This window comes from Notothenia rossii (genome assembly GCF_949606895.1).
Source record: "Notothenia rossii genome assembly, chromosome: 9".
NCBI classification, from domain to species: Eukaryota; Metazoa; Chordata; class Actinopteri; order Perciformes; family Nototheniidae; genus Notothenia; species Notothenia rossii.
This window is the reverse complement of record NC_136907.1, coordinates 42,701,074-42,714,612: the sequence shown is the minus strand read 5'-3', so window position 1 is coordinate 42,714,612 and position 13,539 is coordinate 42,701,074. Positions and strand designations below refer to the sequence as shown.

The window sequence follows — 13,539 nt, the reverse complement described above, 5'->3', positions numbered from 1 at the left end:
ATCGGCCATTATAGATAATATGGTCATCTGAGTGTGTGTGGTACTGTTTGTGGTTTGTTTTTAACTGTGTAATACAGTTAATTATTCAAAATGTTAGAGTTCCTTATTTTTAAACTGAAACTTGCACTACTGTTCAAAAATGAATAACAACAAACCTGGAATTATGCATTTGGGATTTGTTTTGCTTTTTCTTGTTGTACCGAACCCGTACCGAACCCTGACCCCCAAACCGAGTTACGTACCGAACCGTGAATTCTGTGAACCGTTACACCTCTACCGTTAATATATAAAACTTCATTTCTTACATGACATGTTATTATGTGAGGGAATATACTTAGATTACTGTTTTACCACAAACGACTAATCAGTGAGTGCAGAGTGAACTGACCTCGGTCCAGCCGGATGCCCTCGTCGAAGCGAGAGAACAGTCTGTAGCGCTGGGCCCAGTATTTGGCCAGCTGCGGCTCGGCGGCCATCTCTGCCGGCATCGGCTGCTTCCTGCCTCGCTGTCTCTTCCTATTCTTCTTGTTTCTCACTGCCGACTCTAAACACTCATTCATACATACAGGCTCATTATAAGACTACAACATTTTTCACCAGAAAACCTAAATCGTATGCTATGGACCAGGGACGTGCACAGACATTTGGAGGGGCTATTGCTCTAAACTGGAAAAAGGGCCTCCCCCTTGTTTTTAATGTAAAAGGTTCATACAATAAAATGGGGTGGCTGTGGCTCAGTGGGTAGTGTGCTGGACTTCGAACCAGGGGGTAGCAAATTTGAGTCCCACTGCAGTCAGCATGTCGTTGTGTCCCTGGGCAAGACACTTCACCCCAAATTGCTCCTCTGGGGATTGTCCACAGTATTGAGTATGTAAGTCTCTTTTGATAAAAGCGTCTAACAAATGACATGTAATGTAATGTAATAAAAAAACAACACTGTCATTGCAAATGACACTCATTGACTTTCATGACCAACTGCTAAATTCATTATTCAGGCAAATGTTTTGTTTTGCGGTCCATGTCTCATTAAAATATCTGATGTTAGTAACTATTAAAGAAAAATAGGGACAATTCTGTTTTAATGTAGTTTGACCATTGTAACTGCTGGGCAGACATAGGCTACTGATAAATTGGGGCTTCTAACAAATTACCTTAAATAAACTCACTAATTAATTAAACCAGTTCAATACGCATTATTCTTATCATTCTTTATGAGCGCAGTAACAGTGAGGTATTTAATTACTTACGTATTTAGAATTCCATAACTTCATAACAGAGATGGTCAAACTAAAGTGGAGACATGGCAGAAATCCTACAATAAAGCGGGACATTGAACTATTCACCCGGGAGAAGGCAATTAAGGCAATTAAGAAAAGAGAGTGAGCGGCCCCGTTGAGGGAGTTTACAGATGAAAAGACACAGAAAGACAAAAGCACAATAACAAGTATATTTAGGTGTGTTTTTTGTAAATAACCGACGGTGTCAAGAGGAAGTGAAGTGCCCTGGTTTGTCCCCTATACTCTAACGCCAGGCAGGCATTTTGGTGTGATCACCATAGCCGTATGAGGCCGGACTCGGAGGGCTTTCCTTTGCTTCAAGCTCTCAGATTGTAAACAAAGTCACGTGACTGGGGGCAGATGACAACACTGACAAGTTGTGTTTTTATCGCAGTGAGATGCTACAATACTAATTGTGGGCTTATCATGTTGATTCGGCCACAGTAGAAGACAAAAAAAACTCTCGCTCTCTCCAGAGGGGCAGGTCAGACAAAAATGGCAAACGGGCCGTTGCCCGGGCAACATTAGCCCGTACCTGTGCACGTCCCTGTATTGGACTCATCTGATGTTTCGCTCACCAGTGTTGCCTCCAGGAGCATCAGCCATGAGACGATCAGGGATTTCCAGACATGTTAAGGATTTATCGGGCTGCTCCTCCTCCCTCTCACTCTCTACAGTCCCACAGGTGAGGGTTTTCTCTGCATCCAAACTGGACATCAAATCTAAACTACCTTCTTCCTTTTCTTCTTCAGCCTCTTTATCTCCTTCCTCAGCCTCCTTATCTCCTTTCTCAGCTTCCTTATCTCCTTCCTCAGCCTCCTTGTCTCCTCCCTCAGCTCTTGCTTCCCGTGTGCTCCCTCCTCCCGTCTCGCCTTGATCACATGGAGTCACCTGAGTCTCTTTCCAGTTCTTTTCAAGGAAGTTTTTCACCTGTGAAAAAAACAGTCTTCATTTAATTAGTCTTCTATGTAACATTGAAATTGATAAATAATAAAAACAGAAGCAAAATTTAATTTCGGACTGACATTGACTACCCATATTTAACCTTCCTTTTCTTCTGCATTTCAACTTGAGCAGGATGTGATTTAAATTCTCTAATGTGGTTGTAATGTAATGTAATGCAGTTTTAAATATTTTGTTTGTAGCTTTAAAACCCCAGTGCAATGATTATCTGTCAAGAAATAAACACATGCTTCATTTCACAAAACGCAAGGCAAGGCAAGTTTATTTATATAGCACCTTTCAACCCAAGGCAATTCAAAGTGCTTTACAAAAAATGAAAGACATTAAGAAAATGGCATTTAAAATCAGTCATTAAAAAGAAAAGATAATAAAATAAACATTAAAAGAAAAAATACATGGATAAAAGTTACACTGCAGTTTAAGATGTGAATAGTTCAATTAAACGCAGCGACAAAAAGAAAACTCTTCAGCCTGGATTTAAAAGTAGTAAGAGTTGCAGCGGACCAGCAGGTTTCTGGGAGTTTGTTCCAGATATTTGGAGCATAACAACTGAACGCTGCTTCTCCATGTTTAGTTCTGACTCTGGGGACAGAAAGCTGACCCGTCCCTGAAGACCTGAGAGATCTGGATGGTTCATAATTTAGCAGGAGGTCAGAAATGTATTTTGGGCCTAAACCATTCAAAGCTTTATAAACCAGCAGCAGTATTTTGAAATCTATTCTTTGACATACAGGAAGCCAGTGTAAAGACTTCAGAACAGGAGTGATGTGATCCACTTTCTTAGTGTTAGTGAGGACTCAAGCAGCGGCGTTCTGAATTAGCTGCAGCTTTCTTATAGATTTTTTATTGAGACCTGTGAAGACACCATTACAATAGTCAAGTCTACTGAAGATAAAAGCATGGACACGTTTTTCCAAATCCTGCTGTGACATCAGTCTTTTAATCCTAGATATATTCTTTAGGTGATAGTAGGCTGATTTAGTAACTGTTTTAATGTGACTGTTGAAACTCACGTGAGAGTCCATGACTACACCTAGATTTCTGGCTTTATCTGTTGTTTTGAGCATTGCAGACTGAAGCTCAGCGCTAACTTTTAAACGTTCTGCCTTGGCTCCAAAAACCATTACCTCAGTTTTATCTTTGTTTAATTGGAGAAAGTTCTGACACATCCAGTCATTGATTTGTTCAATGCACTTACTCAGTGTTTGAATTGGAGCATAGTCTCCTGGTGAAATTGTTACGTAAATGTATGTGTCATCCGCATAGCTATGGTAACTTATTTTGTTGTTTTTCATTATCTGAGCCAGTGGTAGCATGTAGATGTTAAAGAGAAGAGGCCCCAAGATGGAGCCTTGAGGTACCCCACATGTCATATTTGTCAACTCAGATGTGTATTTACCTATAGAAACAAAGTTTTTTTCTGTCCTTTAAGTAGGATTCAAACCAATTTAGAACTGTTACAGAAAGTCCCATCCAGTTTTCTAGTCGGTCGAGTAATATGTTGTGGTCAACAGTGTCAAACGCAGCACTGAGATCTAATAATACTAACACTGAAGTTCTGCCACTGTCTGTGTTTAAGTGGATGTCATTGAAGACCTTTACAAGAGCAGTCTCAGTGCTCTGGTTTGGACGAAAGCCTGACTGGAACACATCGAAACAGTTATTTAAATGCAAGAAATTACTCAACTGTTGAAAAACTACTTTTTCAATGATTTTACCTTGAAATGGCAGGTTTGATATGGGCCTGTAATTGTTCATTACTGAAGCGTCTAGATCAGGGGTTTTCAAAGTGTGGGTAGGTGAGCCTCCCCTCAGAGAACATAGAGCAGCCGCGCCCCCCCTCCCAATTATTATTGCTGTTATTATTATTATTATTATTATTATTATTGTTGTTGTTGCTATAATGCAGGGGTATTCAATTGCATTTCAAAGAGGTCCAGTAAGAGAAAATGTAATTAAATGCTCTGTTTTCGCTGTCTACCTTCCGCCATTTGAAATTACTCCGACTGTTTCTCTCCTCTTGTCTCGTCTCTGTGTGTGTGTTTGAATATATCGTGCTGACTGCACCGATTTGATTGACCAAGTAGCGTCACCTCCTTAAAACATTGAACAATAACTTTTTTAAACCTTTTTATTTGTATGTTTTAAACATATTGTATAAAACTCCCCCACTACTTGGACTATTCCTTGCACCCCTCTAGAATAAGCCCGAATGGTCTCAACCATATTGCATCAGTAACGTGCACTTATATATTATAACAAGATCGCAAGGACGCTGGTAGCGATCGAAAAATTGAGTGTTGTTCAGTTTGTGTGTTGTGGAACATGCGTGTCCGTGCATGAAAATATACCACACACCCAATTACAATTGCATGTTCAATTCACTACCCTGGAAGTTAATACAGTTGTTAAAGTTGGAACAGCCTGTGGACAGCCGTTCTTCCTTGCATGTCAGTCGCCTACACCTTCTTACAGAGGATAGGCACATCTAGCTGCAGCACGACCCGTATATTTCCGCACGCCGTGTTCTCAAGACATATATTTTTTTACATTTTCAACATGGTGGATAAATCCTTATATGCTCCCGGCAACAAACTGAGCGTCAACTTTGCCTCCTTATTACACTCACTCCTACTTTAGTGGGAACAATGAGTCTGCGTCTTTGATGCACACAGGAATAAACGCAGATCATCCTTTGGCTGCAGCCTTGACCGGTACTTGCTCTTGATCAAAGTCAATGCGGAAAACCTGCACTCACACAGGTAGGTGGAGGGGAAGGGAATGAGCACTTTTACAGCCTTTTTGGCGAGGTGGGGGAACTCACTGTCCACAGACAGCCACAAGTGGGCAAGTGTCACTTTACTCGTCTTTTTCTCGTTCTTTTGTGTCTCACGCTGCGCCTCCCCTGAAGCTCTCTGGCGCCCCCCAGGGGAGTCGCGCCTCACACTTTGAAAACCGCTGGTCTAGATTATTCTTTTTTAAGAGCGGTTTAATGACTGCAGTTTTCAGGGCCTGTGGAAAAATATCTGAGTGAAGAGATTTGTTTACTATATGAAATAGATCTGAGGCCATGCAACAAAAAACATCTTTGAAAAATCCTGTTGGAATAATATCAAGGCAGCAGGAGGAGGATTTCAGAAGTTGAATAATGTCCTCTAGGTTTTTATCATTAATCTGATGGAATTGTGTCATGGTGTTTGAATTGATATTAGGTGGACATAGGGACAACACATTTGCTGTACCTGATGCAGAGACACTGACTGCTTGTCTGATTTTCTGAATTTTGTCAGTGAATAAGGAGGCAAAATCATTGCACACCCTGGTGGATAGCAATTCAGAGGCTACTGACACTGGGGGGTTAGTTAGTCTGTCGACGGTAGCAAACAAGGCACGTGCGTTGTTTTTGTTTTTGGTAATGATGGCAGAGAAGAAAGACTGTCGTGCGTTTTTCAATTCCAAATTATAAAGGCCAAGTCTCTCTTTATAGATTTCAAAGTGAACCTGGAGATTTGTTTTTCGCCACCTACGTTCAGCTTTTCGACACTCTCTTTTTTCTGCTCTCACGGTCATGGCCTTTCTCCATGGAGATATTTTCTTCCCAGTCACTTCCTTTACCTTAGTTGGAGCAATGGCATCTATAACATTCTTAATTTTTGAATTAAAATGATCTACTAGCTCATTTACTGAGATTTTAGCAGGGGCAAGTGTGGAAGAAAAATTCTGAGTAAACGTTTCCCTAGTATTTTCAGTTAAATATCGCTTTGTGGTTACCTCTTTTTGAACATTTTTGTGAACAGAAATAGAGCTCTCAAAGAAAACACAGGAATGGCCAGAGAGTGCAACATCAGTCACCACAACCTTAGAGATATTCAGACCCTTTGAGATAATTAAGTCCAAAGTGTGCCCCTTATAGTGCGTGGGCTCCGTCACATGCTGAGTCAGTCCATAGTTATCAAGAACACAAAACAGTTCTTTAGCCCCTCTGTCCTGGGGGTTGTCAACATGGATGTTAAAAGCACCAACAATGACTAGACCAGGGGTCGGCAACCTTTTTGATATGACGTGCCATTTTAAAAAAAAAAATGTTATCAGCGTGCCGACGATCGAGAATTATCAACGGGGGGGGGGGGGGGGGGTGTTGAGGAGCTTGACGCTCGTCAACTATCAGCAGGAGGGCGGGGGAGCCTCGCTGCGGGGAAGCAGTGTGTGGACCTGTCAGCGCAACTTACATGTTGCCGAATTTAACAAAAACATTTAAATAATTGGTTTAAACGGCATAATAATAAGGCCGATCGTCCGTTCTGTGATTCTCCAGAGCACACATGTTATGATATTAGGAGTCAGAGTTAGATGAGATCTCTGTCCCTTTAAGAGAGAGAGAGAGAGAGAGAGAGAGAGAGAGAGGGGTGCGGCTTGTGCATGTGTGTTTGTGGATGGTAGAGCAACAGTGAGGGAACGTGTTTCTGGAAGTGAAACGAGGAAGCAGAAAAACAGAGGTCTGTGATGTATTTTGTGAAACAGAAGAACAGCTAAATAAATGCAACGGCCTCCCAAGAAGAGCTCGCCTCTCTCCAGTCATTTAAGCTAAAGTGGGTTATTGAACCTGAAGCTTGTTGCTTCTGCCCTTCTCGACTACGGTCTGGGAGCCGACAGGAAAGTTCAACAGACAGGTGGCCAGTCCGCCCCTTTGTAGCATATTATTTCGATGAGAGATGAGCAGATCGCCACTGGGCTTTCAACTAAATACACAGCCACGCAAAAACTGCGGCATTTGTACAGCTCCTTATGGGTACTGTAATTAGTGAAGTGCTTTTCTCTGTGGTGAAACGATTAGCACTGCACCACGGAGGAAAGCGGCAGAAAGTCACCTGGAGATAAAGAGAGCGGGGCTGCGTTGCGTGCATGGATTCCTTCTGCAGGTAACGGGGAGACGCGCTCTGGCGGCGGTCTCGTTCAGGATCCGAAAATACAATTTAAATATTTTTGCACACTTATTCCTAGTGTGCCACTGGTTACGGTGCCGCGTGCCAATGCTGGCACGCCTGCCAGGGGTTGCCGACCCCTGGACTAGACGGTCAAAGTCAATACACACTATAGACAGCAGTTCAGTAAAGTCATCAAAAAAGCTTGCACAGTATTTGGGTGGTCTATAGATATTTAGGAACAGAGCTCGAGAGGAGCACTTCAGCTGAAGGGCCACATATTCAAAAGAAGCAAAGTTCCCATAAGATGTCTTCCTGCATTGAAGGGAATCATTGTAAAAAATAGCAACTTCACCTCCCTTCTTATGCATTCTTTCCTGACTCATAAAACTAAAGTTGGGAGGTGTTGATTCGATAAGAACAGCTGCACTGTTATTTTGTTCAAACCAAGTTTCCGTTAAAAACATAAAATCGAGATTGTGCTCAGTGATAAAATCATTGATTAAAAATGTTTTACCTGCCAAAGACCTGACATTTAATAAAGCTAGTTTAAGTTTGTTGGATACACTATTAGTAAGACTTTTTGTGACAAGCTGTGGCCGACATGGAATCACTGCTAAATTTGATAAACTCACACAAACGTTTGAGCACTTCCTCTTTCTAAGCTGATTCACCGCACTTCATCTATTACCTATCAACACAGATATCGGCAAAGCTACAGGCAGGCAGGGCCCCGGCATGTCCTGGAAAGAGTTGAGAGTGCCATACGCCCTTGAGCCTGGACCCAGCACATATCAGTAAGAGATTGTTGCGTTTTGTACACACACATCCTTATCAGGCTTCGGAGACTGCAGATGCTTTCTTGAAGGGAGGGGAGGTGGTTGACGTAGGCACGGTGATGGAGACGGGGTGATGGTGCTCGTCTCTGCGGTGATTTTGGTGGGCGTCGTTGAGGAGCGGGGGTAAAGGACATGCTGCCAACCCTGCGTATAGCCTTAGTTTGGTCTTTGAACTCCAGGAAGGAATCAGTGCCAACCCTCTGTATCTCCTTTGTGTGTTCAGCGATCTTCAGGAGGGTGGGCGAGGGTGAAAGGGTGAACGGAGAGTAGAGAGAGCTGTGGGGTGAAGGAAGAGTATCCTCAGAGGTGATAGGGGGGGTGAAGGGCGGTGAAGACTCCTCCATTTGTTTCTCATAATCAAGACATTCCTCAGGCGGGTGCAGTGATAGATTTTCAAGGTTTTCTGAGCGATGTGTTGTGTCTTTCTCTTGTTTTGATTCCTCTTGTTGCTTGTCCTTGGCAGAGGGAACAGATTGATGACGTAGGCAGTTGAATACGTTGGAGATAAACAATTTCACTCCTGACTTGTAAACTCCATTTGCCTTAAAAAGATGTCTGCGGTCCCAGAAAAAGTCAAAGTTGTCAATAAAATTGACAGAATGGTCAGTACAGGCAGTTGAAAGCCAGGTGTTCAGTGCAAACAATCTGCTGAATCTCTCCACTCCTCTTCTGACTGGCGGTAGAGGGCCACTGATGAACACCTCTGCATTTAGAGAGCTGACAATTTCCAACAAACATTTAAAGTCTTTTTTCAGTACTTCTGACTGTTGTTTCACAACATCATTTGTTCCAATATGCAATACCACATTCTTCACAGTCGGATGTTCAGCCCCAATATGCAGGATCTTCTCAGCCAAGTCAGAGACCATATCCTTGGAAAAACAGAGTACTTTGGTGTTGTTCTTACTACACAGACTTTTTATATCTCTTACAGCAGAGTCACCCATAATCAAAGTTTCAGGCCCAGTCGTTAGCTTTCCCTCTAGCCTTTTACTTTTGGAGTAGCTATTGGTCCTTACCCTGCTGTGTGAGGAGGACAGGTTATCCAGGTCATCAGAAAGAGATCTCCGGTTCTCGGTCAGAGGAGCGTATCTGTTCTGGATTGGCACACTCTGTGGTTTAGGAAGATTGTTTGTAGTTCTCCCTGTAGCAGCTGTCCACGGCTGTTTCCTAGTAGGAACAGGGGTTGAAGAGGCGCTCTTCCTGGGTGATAACAATGCAGGCCAGCCGGTCGCATCACAGATTTCAGAGCGCTGGGCTCTGGCTGTTTTTCGTCCTCCCAAATCCCATGGAAATGATTTACTCTTCGGCCTTGCACCCAGAGAGTTCGAGGGAGGATTACCACTTGTAGATTTATTACCCGGTACACAGCCCTCCTGTTCCTTGGAATCCTTGTAGCTGCTAACTAGCTTTGAGTTAGCATGCCTTTGTCCATTCTTTTACAACACTGGTAAAGTGGTGTCATTCCAACCTAGTCCATTCACGTCCACGTTAACTTCCAACCGTTGCATTTTTATTTCCAACACAGCCGTCTTCTGTAGAAGTTTGTGGAAGTCATCTGTAGAGAACGGAGGCATTTTGCTGCAACTAGCTTAAGCTAAATAGCATGCAGTACCAGGCTTTAGCTGTTGCTAGGCCACGCTACTGTAAGCAGGGCTCGAGCTTAAGGACGTCCCGACGTCCCGTCGTCCCGGGGCCGAAAAAAATAGTCTCAGGGAGGATAAAAAATAATTTTGGGACGAAAGTTAAAATAAAAATACCCTGCTAACTCTAATACAAACGGCGATGACAATGAAATCGACTGCACGTTGTGTGTAGCACACAATTATTAAACCTCCTTGTCAACATAAACACACAAAACATTTAGCAACCTGCGAAACACACACACACACACACACACACACACACACACACACACACACACACAAGCTGTGCCCATGTGCTGTCAGCCAGCCGCACAGCTGGCTGTGCCCGCGAATTCCTGGCCCGCAAATTCGTGGGTCTATCTACAGTAGGCTATGTACCGAGTGTGTGTATTTCGCGGGTTGAGTGATGTAAAATGACAATGGTATCCCGTGGAGGAATTCTGAAATGTTTTACCGTTACATCACAAAAACGCACAGCAGAACCAGACCCTGGAGCGCCGGCCTCTTTATTTACTTACTCCACTTCATCCCCTATGGGTAATAAGGCTGAGATGAGAACCCTCCATCGTATTTAGTCCTTAGCAATATGCTGCGCCTCTCCCCATGTATGGATGGGTACCGAGCCCCGGTATTAAACGGGCTCCGCCCGGGCCGGAATTATTAAAGACAATGGTAACGTTAAGCTCCGACGTTATCTGACTTTTTATCGGTACTGGAGACATTTAAAAAATATATGTCATATGTAGTATTGCTACATAAACATTATATCGCAGTTTTAGTTTATCCAACTCCGTTTCTAATATGCAATAAGACTACAACATGCGTCTATGATGTATTTTCGAGCTTTCCAATCCAGACGAGATCTCTCTCTCCCGTCTGTGTGCGAGGGGGCGGGGCAGTTTGTAAAGGTCTCCTGACTGTGTTACAGACTGTCCTCCTGGTTAGTGGTTACTCTGGGTTCTGTCTTCAGAACAGAGTGTTGGATTTTTTTTGTCAATTGGATGGGACTTGATTTGATTCAATATTAGTAATTTTCTCGTTTGTGTGTTTGTTTAAATATATTTGGCCTGTGTCATGTGATTGACTGATTTACTCAAATAAAAAGGTTGATGAATTATCATCTAATGATTTGTATGATGTTTTATTTAGGTTAAAGGTCACTTTGAATGATTTTAACTTATGATAAGTAGTAGAAAGACTAATATTTTAAATTCGGGACGGTCCATATTAATTTCGGGACGGCTTAGATTGTATTTCGGGACGGTTCCGGGAGGATGGTGAAAAAAGTTAGTCGAGAGCCCTGACTGTAAGACTGAGGTCGTCGTAAAAATATTGAAATATGGCTGAAACCCTCTGTCTATTTACGAAGAATAACTGTCCCAGTGATAGGTTAATGTCCAGGAGCCGCTGCTCGAAGTTTTCAGAAAAGAAAAATAGAAAAACAGCATAAAAAGTAAGCAGAGTAAAGAGCAACCAAGAAAAGCGTCTGCACTGTAAGAAGGCTGCATCACACAAAATAGTGTTATTTTCGATATGAAAGCAAATTATGGATTTTGGAAACTCATGTAAAGGCTAGATATACACATTGCAAATGTGCAATGTTGTTTATTCAATACATTTGAGGTAAATATTGTATTCTCACCTAAACCATCTGCTTTTTCGAGGCCCCACCACTATCAATTTAAACTGATAATTTTTTCTACATATATATATATATTAATCTATTTTAAAGAGTATCAGGATGTTTGATCAACCAGAAATACCAACCATTTAAGAGACAGTGGCCTTCATATTATCTGTATGATTCTCAGATTTTAAGAGTATCCACAATGACAATAAAGTTGGTTCAAAATAAAGACATTTTTCAGCAGGATCCATGAGTGTTACACTGTGGTTTATCATGGTTTATGTTTGGTATTGGTTAGTGTTTTAAATATTATTATGTATTATTGTGTGATTGCAGTGTGTTGTTTTAGTTGGGTCACATGGATGTGTGTGATGTGTGTATGTCTGTATTTTAGTTGACCGCCACTTTTGATAGCTGTCCAATCCAATCCAACTTTATTTATATAGCACTTTAAAAGCTCAAGACCAAAGTGCTGTACTACAGAGAGATATATAAAATATAAAATCACACAGCTCAGCTCACGAAACATAAAATAAATACATTTAAAATAAAAGATACAAACACAAAACAAACCAGAATAAACGTAACAATAACAACAACAAAAGCAGCCATATAATAAAAACAATAGATCACTGAAAGCAAAAAAAGCAACAATCTACTTGTTTACGAATGCTAAGGAGAAGAGGTGGGTTTTAAGATGGGATTTAAAAACAGACAGTGTGGGAGCCTGTCTGATTAATAAGGGCAGGTCGTTCCACAGTTTAGGGGCGGCAGCAGAGAAAGCACGGTCCCCTCTGCGCTTAGACTTCGTTTTTGGCACCCTCAGGAGCAACTGATCAGCTGAGTGCGAGTAGGCGTGTAGCTGTGTAACAGCTCAGAGAGGTAGGGCGGGCCATTGAGGGCTTTAAAAGTAAATAAAAGAGTTTTAAAATGAATCCTCGAATGAACGGGCAGCCAGTGGAGTGAAGATAAAATGGGGGAAATGTGCTTGTGTTTGCGTGTGCCAGTTAGGAGCCGTGCTGCTGCATTTTGCACCATCTGCAGGCGAGCAAGGGAGGACGCACTTATCCCCATATATAGTGCATTACAATAATCCAAGCGGGAGGTGACGAAGGCATGGATTACCGTTTCAAAGAGGTCACTATTTAAAAAAGGCTTTATTTTGACTAGCTGCCTGAGGCGGAAGAAGCTGTTTTTAACTACTGCCTTGATCTGGCTTTCCAGCTTGAGTTCAGGGTCCATCTTTAACCCAAGATTCGTGATGGTAGGCCTGGTGGAGTGGCCCAAGGATCCTAGGTCTATAGGAGTGGTCCGAGGGGCACCAAAACCCATCACTTCGGTTTTGTCGCCATTTAATAAAAAAAAAGTTGCATGACATCCAGGATGTAAAGGTCCCATGTCATGGCCATTTCTACACATCATAATTCCATTGTTGAGGTCCACTAAAATAGATTTATATTGTGCAATTTTCCAAACTCACATTGGTTTCTCATACAGCATCTCTGTAAAGTATGTGTATTCACTCTCTGTCCTAAACGGGTTGTTAGAGCTCCTGACCCCCCTCCCTGTGAGCCCACTGTGCTCTGATTGGCTGAGAGGCTCGTTGCTGCTCGCAGCCCCTCGCAGCTGTATGAGCTGCTGCAGGAGCAGAAAGGCTTTCCGTGTTGGCGTCTCGGCGATACAGGAGAAGAACCGAAACTTATCCTGAGCACACACAAACACTCACAGCCGAAGTAAAAACAATAAGTGTGGCTTGATATTGAGTAAGAAAAAGGTTTATTATAACGCTGTGAGAATGGTTCTGCGGAGAGCATTTCTCCGCGATCCCAATGTAGTAGCCCGAAAAACGTTTTCCCATTCAAACAGTCGTAGTAGATACCTTGTTTGTTTTAAACCTCATAAATACACAAACAACAATGGTTGTGTACCCGAATCTCCCGCTCCCAAACAAAGTAGGAACAGTATCGTTCTTCAGTGCCCTACGCTGTACATATCCGGCATGAATCGCTGAAAGGTTTGGGAAGCTTTGTCTCGTGAAAGGCTGGCAGAGGGTGCGGCCATAGCTCTGGGCGTGGCTACTGGGTATCCCTACGTCGCGATACCCAGGAAGAAAACATTGGAAAATGAGAAATCTCCAACGAGGCGTTTTGGGGAAGTCTTTTCAAGGGTGCGTTCACACCAGCCTTGTATAGTCCGGTTGAATCGAACCCTGGTGCGTTGAGCCGCTTGGTGCGGTTCATTTGGGTCTGTGTGAACGCAGTTCGA

At 42.6% G+C, this 13,539-nt stretch overlaps 1 protein-coding gene across 1 annotated transcript in view; it reads right to left on the bottom strand.

Moving 5' to 3' along the window:
* Window positions 1–13,539, bottom strand: part of tgs1 (trimethylguanosine synthase 1) — a 39,154-nt gene that overhangs the window by 8,995 nt on the left and 16,620 nt on the right. The window contains exons 10-11 of the mRNA XM_079652401.1: window positions 1,856–2,207; window positions 389–544 (exon numbers count right to left, since the gene is read on the bottom strand). Of these exons, the coding sequence (XP_079508527.1) occupies window positions 389–544; window positions 1,856–2,207 (508 nt within the window). The remainder of the gene's footprint in view (window positions 1–388; window positions 545–1,855; window positions 2,208–13,539) is intronic.